At 42.9% G+C, this 24,539-nt stretch overlaps 1 protein-coding gene across 11 annotated transcripts in view; it reads right to left on the bottom strand.

Annotated features, from left to right (window-relative positions):
* Positions 1-24,539, bottom strand: part of PTPRK (protein tyrosine phosphatase receptor type K) — a 581,803-nt gene that overhangs the window by 257,899 nt on the left and 299,365 nt on the right. For all 11 annotated transcript variants that reach the window (XM_084622841.1, XM_084622840.1, XM_084622838.1 and 8 more), the window contains exon 6: positions 17,199-17,373. In XM_084622841.1, coding sequence (XP_084478967.1) covers positions 17,199-17,373 — 175 coding nt within the window. The remainder of the gene's footprint in view (positions 1-17,198; positions 17,374-24,539) is intronic.

The raw sequence follows: 24,539 nt of genomic DNA on the forward strand, positions 1-24,539 counted from the left end.
TGCAATATATGAATATGGATGGGATGAATCTTCAGCCTACAGCCTGCAAAATAGACCCATGCTTTTATAGTTGGTGAACACTAGTGGGAGAAGGGTGGAAGGATTGGGCCTATTATTGGTACTCATCTTTAGGAGACACCGACTGACTTCAAACGAGAAGTCATAAAACTCTTGCTCAAATAAAGAAAAAAGCCTACAGCTGGAAACTGACAATCTGGATAGTTACCAAACAATCCTGAACCTTTCCTTTTGGGACAGGTTGAGGGAGTGGTAGAAGCCTCCACAGACTTCATCAGAGGGTTGGGTGTGACCATTCAATTGCAGGTTATGCCTTTTATTTGCCAAGGTGGCTCTTATTCTAGGACTTCTTTTGGACTTTCTCATGCTCCCAGATCCCCAAGTAGTCCACTTGTGTCTTTTTGCCATCTGTGACTAGACAATATTAGGTGTAAACAATAAACAGTTCAGTTAGAAACATCAATTATTATTATCTACTTTAAATAAATTCTTAAATGCATTTGTCCTTCCTTCACCTCTCCAGATACATATTTGCCCTGTGTAATCACCACCCTCTCTTTCCCTTCAATTTCTCTTTCTATCTTTTTCTCTTCCTTTTTCTAACACTCAAGTTCTCTTGCAACTTTTACACTGGCTTTTAAACCCTATTGTGCTCTATTTTTTTTCCTTGGTTGCTCCATTTTCCAAAGGGACCCTGAGAAAAGGGTTCTACCATGGATTCCACAGAGTGGCAGAGGATTTAGGGAATTCAGAGAAGCTGCCACTCCACGTGCTCTTCCTGGCTCTGCTAAGAGACACAGAAGAGAGAAAAGAAGCTGCCGGTGCCACCTTCTGCATACAGACAAACTAGACTGTAAAAGGGGCTACCACAGAAAGGAGAATAGACAGGGCAGCACTGTTATAAGGGGACATTGTTCCTTGCATGAAATCTAGTAGAGTTAAGTCATAGAATCACAGAATATCAGGGTTGGAAGGGACCTCAGGAGGTCATCTAGTCCAACCCCCTGCTCAAAGCAGGACCAATCCCCAACTAAATCATCCCAGCCAGGGCTTTGTCAAGCCTGATCTTAAAAACCTCAAAGAACGGAGATTCCACCACCTCCCTAGGTAACCCATTCCAGTGCTTCACCACCCTCCTAGTGAAGAAGTTTTTCCTAATATCCAACCTAAACCTCCCCCACTGCAACTTGAGACCATTACTCCTTGTTCTGTCATCTGCTACCACTGAGAACTAGATCCATCCTCTTTGGAACCCCTTTCCAGGTAGTTGAAAGCAGCTATCAAATTCCCCCTCGTTCTTCTCTTCTGCAGACTAAATAATCCCAGTTCCCTCAGCCTCTCCTCATAAGTCATGGGTTCCAGTCCCCTAATCATTTTTGTTGCCCTCTGCTGGACGCTTTCCAACTTTTTCACATCCTTCTTGTAGTGTGGGGCCCAAAACTGGACACAGTACTCCAGATGAGGCCTCACCAATGTCGAATAGAGGGGAATGACCACGTCCTTCGATCTGCTAGCAATGCCCCTACTTATACATCCCAAAATGCCATTGGCCTTCTTGACAACAAGGGCACGCTGTAGTTTCATGTAAAACACCCACCCTCTGGGCCTCCCCAGCTAATTTCTGTGGTTTTACAAATGCAGTTCCCTGTTTATGACAGTGTTTCTCCCTCTCTCCTGTTGTTGTGAGAACAATGCACCCAAACAGGTAAAACTAACTGAATAGGAAAACAATGAAACCAAGTGTACAGAATCTCACACAGTGAGAAAGAGAGAAAAATGTATTTGGTTCATTCATCTTATCCAGTCATTTTAAACAGTAGTTGTAATATTTTGTAGGGAAAAAAGAAATCTCATGCAGATATGTGATGTTTAAGTTGACTGCGTCCCCTACCCAAAGCCTGCAGTAGTTTTCCAACTGCTGCAGCATTACCCTGGAGCACTTTAGCATCAGAGATTAAACATTCTCTCCTCCTTGTCTGTGGGTCAGGGTGGCAGAGGTCAGTCTATGGGATTACAGTTAGATGGGTAAGGGTGAGGATGTGACTAACACTGGGAAATGTGCTGCACAGAAGGGGGATGGATTTTTATTTATTTATTTATTGTACACAAGCATGGCCCTAACGTAAGCTTGATCATTTTGCTTATTCGTTTCTTCATTAACTGTTTTTGTCGGGTTGTGATGTCAACTCTTTGGGCAGAGTTAAACCCTTCATGCTGGAAGCATAAAGTACACCTCTGGGAGTTATAAAAACTGTAACAGTACACTCTAAAGTTTTGTCCTTTTCCTCACACACACCTTACAGTGTTGGCTCTTTCATCTCTGCCAAGTCCCTATCCTTTGCCCATCCTCTCCACATGTGATAAAGTTTCAAGGGATTCATGAAATATACCTTTTTTGTGAGCTCCTCTTCCCAGCTGTTCACACACAGAAAAGGTGGGAGGGGAGGAAGGGAGTGAAGCAAGGAAGGAAATGTCAGCATGGAATATATAGATTAGCGTGGACTATATAGCATAGAGTATATAGATTAGCTTTAGCCTAATTTGAGTATCAGTCTAGATTTTTTTTTTCAAAGCACAAAGCCACCTCTAAAGAGAGCACAGTAAAATGTGTCTTGCATCTTGCACTTGTCACAGTAAAACATGAAGTACGAACCACATACCAGCATTACAACAGCTCAACATTTTACACTGGAAGAATCCCAAAGTGATTTACAACTACCACCGCTGAAAAGCGACCACTGCTGCAATGCAATGAGCAGCCAGTCAATGGTGCACAGCAAACCACAAAAGACAGAAGAGGTTTTTGTGGGGGTGAAGATAAATTTTTACCAGCAACACTACTGTCTGACTCTTCTTTTTTCTGAAAGCATCATGGGATCTTTCAAGTCCGACATGCAGCAAATGGCATGGAAGTAAACATATCCCAAAGAATGAAAAGCAGAGTGAACCCGACCAGTATTCAGACTTACAGTTCCAGGGCACCTAGGTGTTTCAAGTATTATGTCTAAAACCACTAAGGCTAGGATTTTTTTTTTAAATCTAATGGAGCTAAGCATCCAATTCCTGGGCATCTTCAATGGGAACTGGGCATCTCACTCCCCTTTGGCCCCCTTTAAAATTCCAGCCTGCACCATTCTTTTCACACTACTACTCTTCCAAAAAAACAGGCTAAAGGGGTAATATTTCCACATTTGAGGGGGTAATAGCCTCATGTCACATTCCACCAAGAACCCCTCTTGTTCCAGGTGGAATCTTTGGAAGGAAATTAGAAGGAGCACTGACGTGAAAATAAAGAAGACTTCTTGACTCAGGTGGAACCTGTACATCTTTCCTTTGTGCGTGAGGAACTGGCATGCTCAGATGTGAGCCTGGGGTCCATGGCGTTCTGAGGAAAGGCAAAGATCGCCCAGACTTAGACAAGGACTTGGAAAACTTATCAGATACCTGCTAGCAAAGGGACTAAATATACTAACTAGAAGTATGCATAACTAATATAATTAACGAAGGCAAAGAAGAGAGCAGCACATCAGCAGTGCCCTGGTAAAAAAAGGCCAGGCTGTCACCCCTGTACCTCCCACTGCTAGTAAATCAGTGTGACAGTTTGAGCATCAATCTAGGTAAATTTATGAATTCTAGTTTGATTTTATGAACTCTCTGTATGTTTATACTTTTAAAGATGGGAGGTTGTGGAATCCCTATCATTTGAAGGTTTTTAAGAGCAAGTTGGTGTGATGTTACCCAGGGTACAGTCTGGACCTCTGAAAAGCTGTGTCCACTGAATATTCTCTAGCCTGGGGTGCTTTTTACACTGCTTTGCTGTCAGAACATCCCCTCTTGGCCTGTTCACATAGCCTTCAGCATTCAAAATTGCTCCCAGCTATGTTACATGAATGCTCTGCAGGCCATTCATTAATTACATACAGGGCAGCACCAGAAGATTCTCTCATCCCCGACTTTGTCTCCCCGACTCTTATACTGCTCAGTACCCTGCTGAAGAATACAAGCTCATAGAAAGTCTGTCATTTATCACAGGAAAATGATATGTACCAACTTCGTTATCCCAAATGGAATTTCCCCACACACTTAAACTTATCTTATTGTTTTATATTAACCAGTGTGTTTGGTTAATTAACCACAGAAAGATAGCTTTTAAGTGATTACAAGTAATGATGAATAAAAGTCAGGATTGGTTACAAAAGAAATAAAAATATAAACGCAAGCTAATGGCTAATTTAACAAGTTGACAGAATTCAAAGAAAAGGTTTTCCATGCTATATGCTGCAGTAAATTTCACAAGCTGGGTTTCCTATCAGCCTGGGACCCCTTCCCCCTCAGTTCAGTGTTCTTCAGATATTCATTGATGTCATGTGCAGAGAGATGGACGGAGGAGTGAAGTAAAGTGCTTTCATCCCCTCTTTATAATGCAGTATCTTGTGCTAGAAACATCTTTGCTGAATCATAGTGACAGAGTCCATTGGGACATGAGGTTTGAACGGTCCATGTGATGAAATGTAAATTTCTTGTTTATGCCTTCCCGTTGCTGGAGAATGGTTGCTTAAGTAGGTAATAGCTATTTAACACCTGCCTGGGCTGCCCATGTGTCTTTGTCTCTGAAAAACTGGTTTGGGCTAGCTTTTCTTAATCTTGGAGCATGTTATAATAATGTCATATTGTAGAATTTTGTAACTTTACATACAATGTCGATACGCATATTTTTACTGTGACAATAATGTTCAGCAGATTATGATGTTTGAATGATACCCACAAGGCATACTTTGTACAAAATTTACCATAGTCTTGTAAATGTGGTGAACATAATAGTTGGACAGAAACCTATCAGGTATGGTGTAGGTTCACTTGATCCTTCCTCAGTGTTTCAGAATGGACTAGATGACCTCCGGAGGCTCTTTCCAGACCTACATTTCTATGACTCTATATCTTTCACTGTACCCTTGCATCAGCTCTCTTGTGTTAAGGAGAAGGAGTCTGGCACCTGATCACTGTCCCTGAATGGGACAGACATCAAGGACCATCAGCTATTGGATGACCGTGCCATAGCAGGACAATGGAAACTATCAGCCAAAGACTATTTATCGACTTATTAATGACTCTCATCCACTGTAACAAAGCTGAGTGCTGGAAGCCATATTCTACAGAGGGTCAGGGTATGGCTACGCTTGCAGATGTAGAGCAATTTGAGTTAAACCAACCTTCACAGAACGCAGTAGGGAAAGCGCTGCAGTTTGTCCACACTGACAGCTTCAAGAGCACTGGCGTGGCCACATTTTCAGCACTTGCAGTGGCATTGGGAACGGTGCATTATGGGCAGCTATCCCAGCATGCAATTGACTGCAACGTGTTTTTCAAATCGGGGGGGGGGGGTAGGGTGGAGTGTGATAGGGAGTGTGTTGTGTGTATGTGGGGGGAGACAGAGTGGGTTGGGGGGGCTGAAACCATGTCAGTGTGCTGTTTTGTAAGTCCACACAGCAGCAGACCTCCCCCTCCTCTCTCTCTCTCATACACACAGCATTCCACAGTAACGGCTTGTTTTGTCTCAGAGCTGGCTGTCAGAAACGGAGCTTTCAAAGGGCATATCCACATTCCTAGGCGAGTTGAAAACAATGACAAGAGTGGCCACTTGACTTAAGGGGATTATAGGACGTTTCTGGACACTGATCAGAGCGCAGTAATCCAACACCTCGTTCACACGGACGCCCGGGCGTTTCAGCCACCATGCAACAAGCATTAATCTTCTCGCCGAGGTGGAGTACCAGGAGCGCTTTAGCCATGGAGTCAGAGCACTCTATGTGCCTTGCCAGTGTGGACGGGGAGAGAGCTAGGGTGTCTGGGGCTGCTTTAATGTGCTCTAACTCACAAATGTAGCCAAGCCCTTAGAAAATGGAAAAAACCCAGGGGAAGGACTGAAAGAGACAAGGTATTAAACTCTGTTTTTAAAGAGGACACACTGTTTACAGCGAAGATAGACCAGAACCAGAAGAGAAGACTGATCAGCAGGATAGCAGATGTGGATCCAGGACTCCCATCCAAAAGGTTCCCAGGAAGCATGAGGAAACTGAGGCAGGGTGTTTCAGGCAGATTATTTCCCACAGATCTGTACATCTCTCTCGCGCTCTCTCTCTTTTTCTATATTTTAAGGAAGTGTGTTTAAAAGTGTGTTTGCAAAGCGTCCATGTCACTTGCTTTAACTATCTCAAACTCCCCAAAAGGTATAGTAACAAACATCCAAAGTACCCACAAAAGTGATGTTCTGGGGAGGGCAGGCCTAAGCTACTGGGAGACTTGTGGGGAAGGGGGTCAGCTGTGGTTTTGGTGCCTAGCGCAACTGAGCTACAGGACACTCATCTCAAGAAGGGATGCCAGCATGAAGTCTGTATCCAATGCGTATGCATGAAGGACCAGAGTTGGAGACAATGTCCGGAAACAGCTCAGACTCAGGAAACTTAAAAGCATGTGGGATCTAAAGTTTCGGTCTAATGCAACAACTTGGTGACTGTGCCCAAGGATTTGCTCAGCCAGGGCTGTAACAATGCGAAGCACTCCCAACAACAACTCTATGGCTGCTGAAAGAAAAACCTGTTTCCTTCTTCTCCCCCTCTCCAAAGCCTACCTCTTACCACAGAACATTGAGAACAGGGGAAGTCCCTGGTATTGTACCCTTCCCCTTGGCTCCATTTTTGGGTACTCTTCCTGATTCCAAAAGCAGCAACAAGAAATTGGTGTGACTCAACAGCTGCACTGGAGTTCACCAGGAACTGAAAAGCACCAGTAAAACTGGCATGATTCTTACTGACCTCACTCTGCTGCTGCTTTGGAGGAAGCTGTAAGTGGCAGCAAATGCACTAGAGTGGTCTGCTGACTTAAGCTTAAATTCTACAGAATGACATGTTCAGAGATTTAATGTATTCCCCAGATAAACAAACTGGGCACTAGTTAACTTTCCAATGTGAACCTTAATCTACCACAATTTCTTATATGGAAGAAACGGAGACACTTCTAGTGAGAAAAGAAAAATATTCCCAGGAGAAGTATTTTCCAGATGCCAGTCCCATCATCAAGCTGCGTTAGCATCATCAGAGGCATCATCTTAACTGCTGGTTTCTTAGGTAAAATCCCTAAAGAGATTTCAGGTAAGAAAGACTAGACTATCTTACAGTTAGACTCTTGTTTTCACCATAATAAAAATTATGGTGCAGTTCCTAGAAGATAAGCACAGCCCCAAATGGGAAATCTAATATAGTGTTTTCACAACACTAAAAGATTTCTCCATATAGAATCTTATCTGAAACATATTGCCTTTGGAGACTAAAATCCAGTGCACATATCCAATCCTCCTCCTGTCAGAAATATCCAGACATTGCCAGAGAATCCTTACTTCAGCCATGGCTGTTCTAAACACCAACAATTCAATACATAAAATTGTAAGACAAGCCTTAGTTCCATGGCCTTGGAAATATGTTAACTTAAAAAAAAAAAAAACTGATCCAAGTTTTGGATACAAATATAGTGGAAACTGCTCATAATGAACCCCGTTACAATGAAAATTAATAAAACTTCCACATTGATCAACAAGGCAACATAAACAAATTTCAATTCCAGTTAGCATGAACATATATAAGCAGCGAACCTTTGAGAAAAAAATTACTTTAAATGTAAAAGGGTTCATTCCATAAACATCAGTTTGGCTAAGGGTGAAACACACTTTCCTCAACCAAAGGACCAGTCAAGGCCCAGACCCAGTGGGCCTCACAGACCCACTCCCCCACGACGGTGCCCTTGAGTTCTGGGGTTGTGTCAGACATTTATCAGTAGCTGACCATTGGTTGCCTGAATTTATTCCTGGACAGTCACTTAGGAAGACGTCAGGAACAAAAAAAAAAGCTGATTAAGCATCAGGCACTGCCTAATCAGACCTGAAAGACACTAGAGAAATCATGCAGCACAATAACAGGAAACTGGATTCCTTTGAGCTGAACTGTGGAGTACATTCTGCTAGCTAAGTGACCAAACCTCCTCTTTGATTCACCTAAGTTGCAAGTCCATAGGGAAGAAATCTACACACTTAAGAGAAACATCCACTAGGCTCACTCAGAGAGAGAGATTCAAACCATTTTATCACTCCCCCTTTAGTAACGTGGGGGGAAGTCCCCTTTGTGAGCCAAAACAAGCTTTTGGAAGAACTTAATCCGATGCAAAAAGCCTCAGGAAAACTTTTTATTGATATGAAAAACAAACCAATGAAACAGGAATTCACTTTGTTCTGATTTCTAAAAGAGTGGTTTTGAGGTGGTTGGAATACAACGAACATCCTGAGGGAAGCAGTCTATATTTGTAATGTCCCTAACTTGTGGGCACTAGGGACGTTAACATCACTGCACGCTGGAGCTATGAAACAAGAATTAAGAGCTTGGTTACACTTGCGAGTTACAGCGCATTAAAGGAGCCCCGGGTGCACTAGCTCACTACCCGTCCACACTGGCAAGGCAAATAGAGCACTCTGACTCCACGGCTAGAGTGCTCCTGGTACTCCACCTTGGCGAGTGGAATAACGTTTGGTGCACCCCCGCTGGAGCGCCGCGGCACCAGTGTGGAGGCCCTGGTCTGTTAGCGTGCTCCGATCAGCCTCCAGAAGTGTCCCACAATGCCTGTTCTAGCCACTCTGGTCATCACTTTGAACTCTACTGCCCTGCCCTCAGGTGACCAATTGTCAGACCCGCCCTTTAAATTATCTGGGAATTTTGAAAATCCCCTTCCTGTTTGCTCAGCCAGGTGTATAGTGCTCTCAGCGAACCTTTCCAGGTGACCATATCTCCACACGCCAGGCGATCCCCAGTATGGAGAAATGGTGAGGTGCTGGACCTCATCGCTGTTTGGGGGGAGGAAGCTGTCCAGTCCCAGCTGCACTCCAGCAGTAGGAATTACGATACTTTCAGGCAGATATCAAGGGACATGATGGAATGGGGCCATGACCGGGGCGCACTGAAGTGCAGGATTAAAGTGAAAGCGTTGTGGAATGCCTACTGCAAAGCCTGAGAGGCAAACAGCAGCTCTGGTGCTGCCCCTGAGACCTGCCGTTTCTACAAAGAGCTGGATGCGATACTTGGGGGCGACCCCACCTCCATTCTGGGGACCACCATGGACACTTCAGAGCCCAGTGCAACAAGGCAGAAGGAGGAGGAGGATCAAAGCAGGAGCGAGGGTGCTAAGGCAGAGGAAGACACCCTGGAATCCCTAGATACATGCAGCCAGGAGCTGTTCTCAAAACAAGAAGGAAGGTAGCCAGTCGCAACGGCCGGGACTTGGGGAAGGACAAACACCAGAGGAGGTTCCCAGTAAGGGGCTTTTATTTTGGGAAGGAAGTTATTTGGTGCGGGCTCTTGGAGCGAGGAGGGTTAGGGCTGTATGCATGCCTAGATGAAGAGTAGGGCATTGATGTGCTCTCTCACATCGCGGTAATCAGCCTCAGTGATCTCTTCAAAGGTCTCATCCAGAACTTGGGCAATGCGCTTGCGCAGATTTCTCGGGAGAGCCACTGTGGTCCTTGTCCCAGTCACGCTAACTTGTCCGCGCCACTGTGCCATGAGGGGCAGGAGGACCATTGCTGCACACAGGCAGGCTGCATATGGGCCAGGGCGGAAGCCCCATTGCAGTAGAAGACCCTCCCTTGCTTCCCAGGTCACCCTCAGCAGCGAGATATCTTCCAGGATGAACTCCTGCGGAAAATGTGGGGACAGTGTTCAGTATAGGGCCCCCCTGCTGCTGTTGGCTATCCCCAAGGCACAGAAACCCAGAGGGCAGTACAGCCGTGAAACAATCAGTCACGCTTGACCCTGTGCTTACTCACCATTTTGGGGCTCCCATGGGTTATATGCACTCGCTTTGGGACGGGGAAATTATCCTTTTGTGTAGACTGTGCTTGCCCTTAAGTATGGGGGAATCATTGCTCTGTCTGGTGTGAACAATGCTGCCTCTGTTAAGTGTTGCATTTTGCCTTTACAGATGCAATCTTGAGATCTCAACCGTTCGGGTTATCATCTGCCGAAAGACTCCAAAGAATCAGAAAGAGGCCACGCAGAAGCAAGGAAGACATGTTGCATGAAGTAATGCAGCATTCAAGTAATGAAAATCGAAAAGTGCAGGAGTGGCGGGACAGCGAAAGAAGGATCCACTAGAAGAACAAGGAGCACCCAGGCACAAAAGTGCGGTGCTCCGGAAGCAAAACACGGATTGGCTGATAAGCATAATGGAGCGCCAAGCGGACTCTATCCAGGCACTCGCAGCCATGCAGGAGGAGCATGACTGCGCCCACCCCTCCCCCTGCAGCCCTTGTCTCAAAACTCTTTCCCTTGTGCCCCTATGTCACCTCCAACCCACTTTCCCCAACATCTGGGTTCGTACCGCCACCAGCTGCCTCCAACACCTGTAGCTTCAGCACCAAGCCCTGAAAACTATGACCCTTACCCACGGCACTCAACCCCCATCACCATGCAGTATAGCCATCCTAAACTGCAGCTCTCATTGCTAGCACTCCAGACAGGAAGGCTGAGTATGATAACAGGACATACGCAAATCTGTAATTGTACCATTCCCCACCCCACCCCCTTGCCCTTTCTGTTTCCCAAGCTGTTGTGTTTCTTTTCAATAAATGGATTTTTTGGCTTTGAAAACATTCTTTATTATTGCATAAAGTAAAAGATACCTTAGCCCAGGAAAGAAATAGGCACTGCAAGTCAGCATAGCAAAAACAGATTCCTACTAACGTTGGAACTGCTGCACTTCACTCCCAGGCACGGCACCAGATATTACTGGTGGCTTTCAGCCTCAAATTGCTCCCTCAAGGCATCCCTAATCCTTGCAGTCCCATGCTGGGCCCCTCTAATAGCCCTGCTCTCTGGCTGTTCAAATTCAGCCTCCAGGTGTTCAACCTCTGAGTTCCCTGCCTGAGTGAATCGTTCACCCTTCCCTTCACAAATGTTATCGAGGGTACAGCATGCGGATATAACAGCGGGGATGCTGTCATCGGCCAGGTCCAGCTTCTTGTACAGAGAGCACCAGTGGCCCTTTAAACAACCAAAAGCACATTCCAGTGTCATTCTGCACTGGCTCAGCCTGTTGTTGAACTGCTTCTTGCTGCTGTCAAAGCTCCCTGTGTAGGGTTTCATAAACCATGGCATTAAAGGGTAAGCGGGTTCTCCAAGGATCACAATGGGCATTTCGACATCCCCTATAGTGATCTTCTGGTCTGGGAAAAAAGTCCTGGCTTGCAGCTTCCTGAACAGGCCAGTGTTCTGAAAGATGCATGCGTCATGCACCTTTCCAGGCCAGCCTGCATTAATGTCAATGAAACACCCACGGTGATCCACAAGCACCTGGAGAACCATCGAGAAATATCCCTTCCGATTACTGTACACAAAGGCTAGGCGGGCTGGTGCCAGAATTGCAACATGCATGCTATCTATTGCCCCTTCGCAGTTAGGGAAACCCGTTTGTGCAAAGCCATCCATAATGTCATGCACATTACCCAGAGTCATGGTTTTTCTAAGCAGGATGCGATTAATGGCCCTGCAAACTTGCATCAACACCATTCCAGTGATCAACTTTTCCACTCCAAACTGGTTAGCAACCGATCGGTAGCTGACTGGAGTTGCCAGCTTCCAGACTGCAATAGCCACCCACTTCTCCACCGTCAAGGCAGCTCTCAATCTCGTGTCCTTGAGCCTCAGGGTGGGAGGCGAGCTCCTCACACAGTCCCGTGAAAGTGGTTTTTCTCATCTGAAAGTTCTGCAGCCACTGCTCGTCATCCCAGACTTGCATAGTGATGTGATCCCACCACTCAATGCTTGTTTCCCGAGCCCAAAAGCGGCATTGCACGGTGGTGAGCATGTCCGTGAATGCCACAAGCAAACTCATGTCATATGCGTTACTCGAGTCGATATCATCATTGGAGCCCTCACGGTCACTTTGGATCATAATGAATATCTCCACTGCCAAACGTGATGTGCTGGCAAGACTCGTCAGGATACTCCTCAGCAATTCGGGCTCCATTCCCGCAGACCAAAAGGGAAGACAGAGCGCTCAGTACCAAAACATTGAAAGATAGCACCAAATGTGGACGGAAGCACAGGGATTGCTGGGATGTGAACCGATGCATCACGGGGCGCTGGGACAGGACCCAGAATGCCCCGCACCCCACACCCCCTTCCCACAAGCCACAGCTCCAGAATGGGAAGAGGTGCTCTGTGGGATAGCTGCCCATAATGCACCTCTCCCAATGCCGCTACAAGTGCCGCAAATGTGGCCACGCCAGTGCGCTTGCAGCTGTCAGTGTGGACAGACTGCAGCACCTTCCCTGCTGCGCTCTCCGAAGGTGAGTTGAACTCAAAGAGCTCTACATCTGCAAGTGTACCCATGACCTAAGCCTCTCATTTCGACTTCCCAGAGTAATCTCAATCTGGGCTGAGAGAAGAGAAAGGGAAAAAATCTACTAAACTCTTGCCATTTAAAAAAACAACTTCCATAATTGTGACAAGGATAGGATTTCAGTAAAAGTTGCATTTAAAAATGTTTCAATAAAATCATCAAATCTCTTTCAGACAAATGATGGAACTATTTATAGCTCAGTTTAAAATGTTGCAGCTGGACATATGTATTTCCCTGACAAATTTTCGCTTCCATGACTAGCAGATTCACACTAATCAACGTTTTCTTCAAAGTAACCTGTGCAAAAACCATTGTGTGAAATAAGTCTATTGTGGATCCTGTTTATCTTGCAACATCTAATAATGTACCAGACATTTTGCATACTCAACCTGCTGAATGACACGTAGCTAGTTTAAATAAAAGCAAATCGAGAAATACTATGTGAAATACTCTAGAGAAACCATAATACTCAGGTACATTATTAATGTAAATCAGAACAATGCAAGCCTATATTTCAGCCTTGTTTTTCACCCATATGCTTTGTAGTGAGGAAGAAAGGAGCTAATCTCTCTGCTTGCTAGCATTCAGATTTCATAGCTCTCTCCCCTCTCCTATCCCATATTACATTCAACACCACAAAAACAGGCATCTGCACAGGGCTGCATATTGTCTTCTGGGCATTGGCAATTTTACCAGGGAACAAATGAAAGAGGAAGTAGAAGATGGGACTGGGGGACATTTTCAGTTAGGTAAGTTTACTGTCTGAAACTGTACACAGCTTCCTGTAGAAGGAAAATACACAAGACTGACAGCTGTGCCACAGAACCCAATTAAAATCAATACAACACAGCTACTGAGCTGAGAGCTGAAGCGCAACTCAAAGTAAAGGTTTCAACATTAAATTATTGACTGGAAATACCTCTGGTAAAATGTTGTAATTGAATTGAAAACACTATACTGGTCTTACTTGTGAAACAAAACTTAATGAGAGTGAAATGAAACAGCCAAGGAATTTCTTAGAGGATCTTCGAAAGTGGATTCACCAAGGGAAGGTCATGCCTGACTAATCTAATCGCCTTCTATGATGAGATTACTGGTTCTGTGGATGAAGGGAAAGCAGTGGATGTATTGTTTCTTGACTTTAGCAAAGCTTTTGACACGGTCTACCACAGTATTCTTGTCAGCAAGTTAAAGAAGTACGGGCTGGATGAATGCACTATAAGGTGGGTAGAAAATTGGCTAGATTGTCGGGCTCAACGGGTAGTGATCAATGGCTCCATGTCTAGTTGACTGCCGGTGTCAAGTGGAGTGCCCCGGGGTCGGTCCTGGGGCCGGTTTTGTTCAATATCTTCATAAATGATCTGGAGGATGGTGTGGATTGCACTCTCAGCAAATTTGCGGATGATACTAAACTGGGAGGAGTGGTAGATACGCTGGAGGGCAGGGATAGGATACAGAGGGACCTAGACAAATTGGAGGATTGGGCCAAAAGAAATCTGATGAGGTTCAATAAGGATAAGTGCAGGGTCCTGCACTTAGGACAGAAGAACCCAATGCACAGCTACAGACTAGGGACCGAATGGGTAGGCAGCAGTTCTGCGGAAAAGGACCTAGGGGTGACAGTGGACGAGAAGCTGGATATGAGTCAGCAGTGTGCCCTTGTTGCCAAGAAGGCCAATGGCATTTTGGGATGTATAAGTAGGGGCATTGCGAGCAGATCAAGGGACATGATCGTTCCCCTCTATTAGACATTGGTGAAGCCTCATCTGGAGTACTGTGTCCAGTTTTGGGCCCCACACTACTAGAAGGATGTGGATAAATTGGAAAGAGTCCAGCGAAGGGCAACAAAAATGATTAGGGGTCTGGAACGCATGACTTATGAGGAGAGGCTGAGGGAACTGGGATTGTTTAGTCTGCAGAAGAGAAGAATGAGGGGGGATTTGATAGCTGCTTTCAACTACCTGAGAGGTGGTTGCAGAGAGGATGGTTCTAGACTATTCTCAGTGGTAGAAGAGGACAGGACAAGGAGTAATGGTCTCAAGTTGCAGTGGGGGAGGTTTAGGTTGGATATTAGGAAAAACTTTTTCACTAGGAAGGTGGTGAAACACTGGAATGCGTTGCCTAGGGAGGTGGTGGAATCTCCTTCCTCAGAAGTTTTTAAGGTCAGGCTTGACAAAGCCCTGGCTGGGATGATTTAATTGGGGATTGGTCCTGCTTTTGAGCAGGGGGTTGGACTAGATGACCTCCTGAGGTCCCTTCCAACCCTGATATTCTATGATTCTAAGTGGTGCCAAAAAAATCTGGTGGTAAAGTCCAGAGATAATTTCCTTGTAAGAATAATTAGATGCTGATTTGCAGATGGTGATTTGCATAGAATAAGTTATAAAATTGGAATTTCCATTATCAATATTAAAATACCTTGCTGAGTATAAACTGCACCTTGTTTACACATCTGTATTAAAGTACGTATTCTACACATATACACAGTATATACACACAACCCAAAATTTTGATTGCACTGAGCAACAGATGCTGTTCATCTCTCGCTCTCTAATAACCAGTGTTGTCAATAAAGTTTGGCTTCTACAAGCTGAAGACATTATCATTACTCAGAATGATCTGGAAGCAATCCTAAAGTCATGACAAAGTAAATTGTGTTTCACCGTATTTTTTTTTTCCTCTGGCTGTGAGAACACACAGATCAATACTCTTCAGCATGAGAATTCCACAGTGAAATTTTCATTTGTTACAAACAGCAACAAAAAGGCCCTAAGCAAGCCCTGTCACTTTCGGTTTAGGAGGAAATGCACTAATAAACTCTTACCCCTGGGTCATCTTTGACAATGGGCAATACTATGCCAGCTCTTATTAAAGGTAATTCATATCAGTGGCCCAAAAATTTCTTTTAAAATTACCGTCTTTTGTATCCATGTAGCAGGTTGTCAGCTTTAAAGTGCCACTGAGATATAGGACCTGTCATTATGGTTAATTTTCAGCACAGTTTTAACACCAGGGTAGCTGACCCCCAAGGGTATGTTTTTGGCTAACAAGATTTATTTGGTGGTTATCCAGACAAACAAGAAAATATATTACGGTATATTGTTTTTCAAATATAACAGTGAGCAACAAATCCTGTACACTCATTTCTTATTCTGATGTTCAACAGACCAATGCATTGGTAGAAAAACTGTTAGAGCATTTAAAGGATTTAAGTAAAATAGAAGAAAATAGCTAACATTCTTCAGCTTCTAACTCTAGAAAGTGCAATATATACTTCTAAAAACCTGAACTTTTAAAATAGTAAAATCTATATATATATAAACTGTCTGTATTGACTAGATTGCTACTTATCATCAAGCTAAGATTAGGTCATAAAACTGAGTTTTACTCTGGACTTCAGTATTGTAACTTGAGTTTTCCAAAACTTTTTAAAAACTATTTTACTTTACTGTTTTCTTGCACTGGAAAGAACTAAAAACCATCAGTCATTTCTTGGGCAAATATATTTGAATGTTTTAGTTTCTTAGTTATATCAAAAATTAGTTTTCATGTTGTAACAGGACTAATTTTATCACAATAAAAAAAGGAAATTATATAGTGATCCACAAGAAGAAATATGACTAACTACTGTACAAAACAGCAGATAACATTACTGAAGCCTATGGCTGTTCAGCAAGGAAGTGGCACGGCCCAATTAATGATGGTTTTTGTAATAATATTTTGCACTTCTCAATCACCTTTCACCTGGGAGTCTCAAAGCACATTAAAAAATATTCATTAAGCCTCACCTCAAATGTGTGAGTAGGTAATTGAACAGTTGAGTAAAGATAGCCACAGAGAGGTTAAATGACTTGCCCCAGACCACATAGCAAGTGAGTTGCGAAGCTGGGAACTGAACCCAGTAGTCTTGACTCCCAGTCCTGTGTTCTCATGACTAGACCAAGTGCCTCCTTATCTCCCACAACCCCAAATTACAAACTCTAAGCCACTGCCAGACTTGGTAAGCCTAAGTACACCAACAAGGTCACTTAAAGTCAGGAAACAGGGTCACAACAAACAACTGAAACAGAAAATTCACATCCCTTCTTTCTGGGTCATCAAGCTTAATTAAAACATAACCATCCCGCTCCCCAAGCATAAGCCATGATTGCATTGCATCAGGCTGCCACACTTCTGAGTGAACTGAAATTCATTTAAAGTGTTTGGTGTTGGGGGTTGAGCAAATATACCATTGCTTCTCCCCATCCCACAAATAGCTCGAGAGCAAAATCTCAATAAATGCTCCTAGCCCTCGGACAGGTGAACAATTGAGAAAATTTTTGTATACCGGAATCTTTCAGTTCACAGAGAAATCTACTATTTTCTGTACCACTAGGCTGCCTAAGGCAAAAACGTTTAGAAGTAAAAATTAACTTATTACAGTAGATACTTTCATATCTGTAAAATTATTTGTTAAATGTTAATCAGTATTCATCTCAACCAATACTATCTAGAAGATAGTGGAAAGGAATATGGTATTTTACATGCATTGCATTATTAGGACTTTTTATAGAATCCCATTCTATGGAAAGCACTTGTCAGAAACAAGGCTGTCAAAACTTTACAGCCACATTTATTAGTTTTATTTTATGAGGATTTCTGTAATTTTATAGTGCTATCCGTTGGCTAAATAAAAATGTAAATATGATGCACTGATGTTAAGAGTATTTAATTTAATAAAATGAAAACATTTGCAACTTTACCTCTCACAATAAGTTGAGCAAAATTGGACACTCCAGAGCCTCTCTCTGACTGAGTTACACAGCGATATAAATCCTGATCAGTTTTTGTCACCTCTCGCAACTTGAAGGTAGCAGCAAATCTTCTGTGATTGATATTTTTAGTTTGGGCGACTGGAATATCTTCTCCATTCCGTCTCTATAAATAAGAGAAAACAATGCAAAAATATCGTATAAGAGTGTTTTTCTTCTGGACAAAGACATAAAAGTACCAACAAATATATTTTAAAACATCCAAACACATTTCGCCATGCTGAGTTTTCCATGATGGAAGGGTCTAGCAAAGAGTTTCCCCTCTAGAGCTGGGAAGCATTCAGAGTCTTCCACCCCTCCCAGGGTATATCTATGCTACAATTAAAAACCCATGGTTGGCCCGTGCCAGCTGACACAGGCTCTTGACAGCTCATGCAGGCTCATGGGGCTTGGACTAAGGATCCCAGAGCTCTGGGACCCTCCCACCTTGCAGGTCCTAGAGCCTGGTCTCCAGCCCAAGCCCAGACATTTACATTGCAATAAAACAGTCCCTTAGCCCAAGCCCAAGTCAGCTGGAACAGGTTTTTAATTGCAGTGTAGACATACCCCAAGAGGCCAAGCACGCCACATCCACCTTGCATTGCTCAGTAATGGAAACTATTCACAGGACAGCCTAGCGTTCCAAGAAGCAGCACTGAATTGTGAGAGTTGCATCACTGGGACAGCTTACTAAACTTTGTAAAGTTAAAACCAATTTATCAGTCCATTGTAAACAAAAATTCTCCAAAAACTTATACACAGAGTTGCTGGATTTTCAACAGCTTTCTGGATACTGGTTTTGCCCTTTTATGCTAGTTCTTATTGCACCAGGCACCCACTTCCTGAAATTGTACTGCCTGACTTCAATTGCCTTCCAACTAGAGCTGGTTGAAAAAAAGTTGAAAAAAAATGGAAAACAAGAATTTTTCATAACACGTTTATTGATTTTCGAACTTTTGAAAAACGTCAAAACTTCAACTTCATTTCTGAATATTAACAAATTTCAAATCACTTCCATGGGTGAGAAAAAACTGCAAAATTTTCAGTGAATATTTGTGTTCCATCTCCCCACCCCCAATGAAAATTAAATTTTAAATTTCATTGAAAACTCAAAAGTTTAAAAAATTTGACTAGCTCTAGCTCCAGCAGGGATGTTACCATCTCTTTCCCACAGACAGCATCCCCCTCCTAGTACAAGTGGATGCAGCTGTTTCTGAAACTGTGAGCATCATTTCTTATTCATCAACAGAGGCAATTATCTGTCCTGCAGCAGCGTTGCCTGCTCCTATCAAATCCCCATCTCAGGTAGAAATCTACAACTTCCCAATCAACCCCAGAAATAAGAAATATCATCCAAAACTTAAACTCAGAATCTGAGCACGAAGCAATATTGCCGGACCATAAAGGCAGCAAATTGGAATTTAATAAAATTAAAGCCTCTGGCAAAAAAAAAAAAAAAAATGGGAAAGGAAATGAGTCAAATCTGCATATGTATGTTTTCTGGGCTACTGGCATGTACTAGATCATTTCATTTTACATCTAACATTTATAGTCTTAGTATGGGGTTTAGGTTCTCTATAAAGAGCTGCCCTCTCCTGATGAAAAAACATACTGCTATAAATTAGCCAGCTGTTCGTGTTGTCTCAGACTCACTGTAAAACTATTCATTTTTAACCATTAACACATTGAAACATGAATCTTAGTTTTTTCTGCCTTACAGCAGTCAAAATGCACCATTTCCCACACCCCATTACAACCTTGTCTGAAAGCTACCATTTATATACTCCTGACAGATTTCCGCTCCCTTCAATCCAAGAAAATTCTGGTATGAAGACCATTCCATCATCTTTATCAACAGTAATTTTATTGGACTGACTCTCCCTTATTTCATGATAAAAGTTTATATTGAGAAGACCAATTTAATTTCCTTTTCTCCTGTTATGTCAGAGATGGCATTGAGTCAACTGTGAAACCTCCAACTACCCCACAGGCATGGCTCAGATTGCAGAAGAAAACTAGGAAATATCGCCAAATGAAACAGAAAAAAATGCATCTCCAGCAGAAGAGAGAACTCTGATCTGAAATACTACAAAAATGTACTCAGATACCTCCCCTTTTTAAAACCACTATCACTAAAATTAACACAACTCTCAAATATCCATTTCTGATATGATAGTTATCTGAAATTGTATCATGGTAAGAGCACAGGACTGGGTGTCAGGAAAGCTGGATTCTATTGCCAATTCTGTGGCTGACTCACTGGATGACCTTTGGTACATCATAGGTTCTTTGTGACTCAGTTTTCCCATCTGTAAAATGTGGAGAATACCTACCTCACAAAGGTGAAGTTACGCTTGGTTTGCTAATGTTTTCAAAGGGACCGGCAGATGGAAGGCATCATTGAAATGCAAACGATCAACAGTATTATTAAAGTTTACAATACAGAACAGCTGTTACACACTTAAACACTTCACGTTCCACTACTACTCAAGCTACAGTAAAAGCACTATATAATACGTATCTGTTTCCTCCTCTTAGCTAGCTCATTACATTTGAAAGCAAGATTCTCGAGCTATTTACTCAGTTTAAATCACAGACTTAAAATGAATGTCTTGATAGTCTACTAAATAGTCTACTAACACTAAAATTATTTTTAAGTCACAAGATCCAAGCTTTATATTAATTAAAATAAATAAATTACACTGCAGTTTCCTTCATTTCTACTTGTCTAAGCTTCCTTACAGTCTATGTTCTGATCATCAGCCCAGAGAAAAGGAAGGTGAAGGAAAATCATATTCTTTCATAGCACACACACACACACACACACACACGTCAGCCATTTGTTAAAATACACTAAAGATGACAAAAGTATAGATTATGTTGACTAAAAGACTGAAATTTTGAACTATGGTATTACAGAAGACTGCAAGGCAACTCAGCTAATTCAATGAGTCTATTCCTGCAAAGTGTTGGATGGCAGTAGAAGAGGAAAAATAAAAGGATTTAACATTTGTTGTTAAAATATGTTTTTAAAAAGTGTTCTTTACCTTTCCATGAATGTTATTTATTTCTCCAGCAGAAGGATTTTACTGCAAAATACAACTGATTAATCCTCCTTTTTAAAAAAACCCTAAATATAGGTTTCTGAAAAATGCAATGCATTTTTGCTTCAAAAGTAGAATTTCCATACATTAAGGCATTTCCTTCATTTTGACTCCAATGTTTTTAAATACTAATGCTCCAAACTCTCATTCTCCTTGACAGTGAAGTACTTTACATAGCCTGTACTGTAAAACAAATTATTCTCCAAATGTTACAACTCCCTTACTAAAGCTGCACTGCATGCTCAATGTAGAAAAATACAATTAACTGGGCTCCTAATTTTAAATTGAATAATGAACCACTTTAAAACAGTTATGGAATTGCCTCACTATCAATACACAGAAATTTAATTAGCTTAAACTTATTTACTGTTCACAACGAAACCTAGAATTGTCTTTGCTGACTGCATTAATTATCGCTCCCTTATCTTCCAGGATTTAGAATGTTTTGAGAATGGCTGGTATCTGTCTCCTTTATACAGTTCCTTTAGGCCTTCACTGTGCTTCAGATCTCTAAAACAGGATCCTCATAACAGTATTAAAGTCAAATTACCAACTCAAAATGTGCCCATTTAAATTATCTTTGAAAATGTTCCCCTGAGCTTTAAGCTCAGGCAACCTAAAAACTACAGGCTCCTGTTGTATGCACAGTGCCATAGACTATGGAACCCTTGACAGACCCTCCATTCCTGAAGATTTTTTTTTAAGGTATACTACTACTTTTTACTAACAATTATTTATTAATTATTGTTTGTATGGCAGGAGCACACAGGACCAAGACCACATTGCACTGGGCACTGAACACACAAACTACAAAAAGACAGTCCCTGCCCTACAACTTACAATCTAGGTATAAGAGAAAACAGGTGACTATAGACCAATGTTTCTCAAACTGGGGGTCCCAACCCAAAAGGAGATTGCAAGGCTACTGTGGGGGGGTGGGGGGTCACAAGATCAGAGCCATAACCAGGACAAGGCGAGCAGGGCAGCCGCCCAGAGTGCAAAGCTGGGGTAGAAAAATGCCAGGAAACAAATGGTAGGGGTAGAGCCCTGCAGCAGGCATGGTATTGCCAGACTTAATTCTGCGCTGCTCCTGGTGGCAACGTTGCCTTCAAAGCTGGGAGCCAGGTCAGCAGCAGCCATGCTCCTGCCGCCCAGCTCTGAAGCCAGCGCAGCAGCTGAGCAGAAGGGTAGCAATACCATAGTAATTTTTGGTTTCAGAGTAACAGCCGTGTTAGTCTGTATTCGCAAAAAGAAAAGGAGTACTTGTGGCACCTTAGAGACTAACCAATTTATTTGAGCATGAGCTTTCGTGAGCTACAGCTCACTTCATCGGAAGCATGCATTCTATCACTCTTGTTGGGGGGGGTGGGGGGGGAAGAGGGTCACAGTCTGAAATATTTTCAAAGGGGGGCCCAGCAAAAAAAAGTTTGAGAACCCCTGCTGTAGACAGCCTGGGGGAGCACAAAGAAACAATAAGATTATATTGGTCAGCATGATAGGCTCCGGTGCCAGTACACCAGCAGCCTAACTGTTGTCGGGATCACATCAAAAGAGTTTAAGGACAGTTTTGAAGGAGGAGAGTGTGGTGACTTTGTTGCTGTTTATGGGTAACTCCTCCCAAGCATGAGGAGCAACATCTGAGAAAGCACAAAGACCTCTGTTTGAAAATTTAAGAAGTGGACTACAAAGGCCAGCACCACTGGCAGATCAGAGGCAGGAGTTGACATCTTGATAGCATATAAGACATGATAAGGACCGTGCAGATAGGCTGTGAATGGCCTTCAAAGTGAAGACAAGTAGCTTACTTTTGGTGATAAAGGAGGAGGAGCCAGTGGAGGTATACAAAGAGAGGGTGACCTGGTCAAAACAATGGGCTAGGGAAATGATCTTTGGAACAAAATTTTGAATGAATAAAAGAGGGGCAAAATTGCATTTATTGAGACCAGAGAAGAGAATGTTGCAGTAAATGAGACATAAGATAATGGCAGGCTGGATGAAAGTTAGAATTACATTGGAGTTAAAAGAATTAAAACGTGTAATTTGCTCAAATTTAATTGAAGGAGGATTTTGATAGGTTGAAACATTCTCTGAATGTTACTTTTCTTCAGTATGAGTGCAGTGAATGCAGCTTCTCCAGTAGGTGTGCAAAGTCTATCCCCATGCATATCTGTCTATATTTTTAAATAATTTTAACCACCAATAAACTCAACACTGCAACCAGAAAGTGATCTCCCACTTAGAAAATAAAAGTTGAAGCAAATACCCTGGCTTCACCTTAGCACTGGGACACCATTAACCAGTCACAGTGTTCAGATGATTTGAAATGATCTCTTAATTGAACTGTTCTTTTTTATGTAAGGGCTCTTAAAAGGGCAAAAGGAAAAACAGCAGTGCTCCCTGCTCATTAGAAGGTCCACGGTAGCTATATTGTTTCAATTTATGTGCCGCTCACTCTGAACAGAGCTCGAAAACTCTGCTCAATTAGGTTTTAGAAACTCAATTTAAAATTATTGTGGATTTATGCTAATAAGGATTGGCTGCACCATGCACTCTTCCTGATTCTTTTACTCATCTGCTGTATGATTTGATAACCTTGGATCACTCACTTCGGAGGGGTCACAAGCAGTAATGCCACATGCTCTAAGCTAGCATTTTTCTCCTTTTCTGAAAATAATAGTGGACGTAGCAAAGAACTACATGCCATAAGCAGCTGATTAAAAAATATGCAACTATCTTACAGCACTTGATAACTACTCCAGAGCTGCAGGCACTCATATCACAGTGTTCTATAAATTTTGGGACCATTTCTAGATCTTGATAGTTAAACCACTTTATATGCCATATACTTTTTCTTTAAGTTAATGGAAGCATATAATCATCTTTAACACTACAGCTTTTAAACTGCTTTTAAGTTGGACAACAGACTCTATCCTAAAACACAAAAATCTGTGATGAGATGCCAATTATTCTCTTCTCCCTCTCCTGGGAGAAGTCAAACCATGTCTGGGGAGTTTGTATTGTTACTCCTTTTGACCTGAGCATTTAGCCAAAAATTCAGGATCTTGAGGGTTGTTCCAGTTGGGAGGAGACACTGGTGATGGAGTCAGATTTTTTTTTTTTAAATGTAATTCTGTTTATTTACAACACAGCAGGACTCAAACAGCATGAGATAGGTTTCAGAGTAACAGCCGAGTTAGTCTGTATTCGCAAAAAGAAAAGGAGTACCTGTGGCACCTTAGAGACTAACCAATTTATTTGAGCATAAGCTTTCGTGAGCTACAGCTCATAGTGTCTTTGCTCACAGTTCCAAGCCCCTTTCCCGTCAACAATTAGCCCCCAAGCTCTTTCTCTTAGCTTTTCTCATGTCCACATTCCCAGTGCCTCTTCTGGGTCCCAGGCTTCCTTTCTGCCGTCTCTGGTATTTTTCTGACTTCTCTCTCTCACTCCCCAATCTGACACTAAAACCACACTCACCAAAGCCCCTCTGCTCACTGAGTTCAAATTCCTGAGCAGCCTGATGTGTCTTTGCTTTGGGTGGTCACATGTCCCTGTGTTTTGGCTAGAGGTTGTCACAGAACTGTCTGGGCTCCTTCTGCTGGCAACTCACCAGATATCTGTCCCATTGAAACCCCGGGAGTTTTAAACCTCCATAATCTGAACAGTGTCCAGGCACTATTCCTGTCTTGCAGTCTGTAGACTTGCTTTTGGAATGCAGTCCCTCTCTCTAGCATCCCCTCCTGAAAACTGTGATCACATGGCCCAGGTGCCTAGCAGCTGGACTCAGGGCTGGCTCCTCAGATACCTCCCGTAGTTTAAAACACACACCCTCTCCCAGAATCCCATTGAAAGTGTGAGCCTTTTGGATAACAGTTTCACCTTCTCAGAAGGCATGGGGTAAGTACAGCATATAAAATAAGAAGTACCAGAATGCTCAGGCAGCTCTTGCAGCAGCAGGTGCCCAGCAGGAGCAGCGCCAGGACTTGGCCTTGGGCAGCCAGCACAGCAGCAGCTCCGAGTGCTGCAGCCCATTCTGCTCTTTGTATGACCAGAGCAGGAGCCTAATAGCCCTGGCTACCATCTGTGTCACTCTGCCAGACGGGACAAATAGTGGTTTAGGTCCTGCCTCTCTCCCACTGGGCAGCTCTGGAGAGGAGCTGAAGCATGGTACGCCCCGAGTTCCACATCCCAC

The sequence above is a fragment of the Lepidochelys olivacea genome (genome assembly GCF_965140295.1).
Source record: "Lepidochelys olivacea isolate rLepOli2 genome assembly, chromosome: 3".
Lineage (NCBI taxonomy): Eukaryota > Metazoa > Chordata > Testudines > Cheloniidae > Lepidochelys > Lepidochelys olivacea.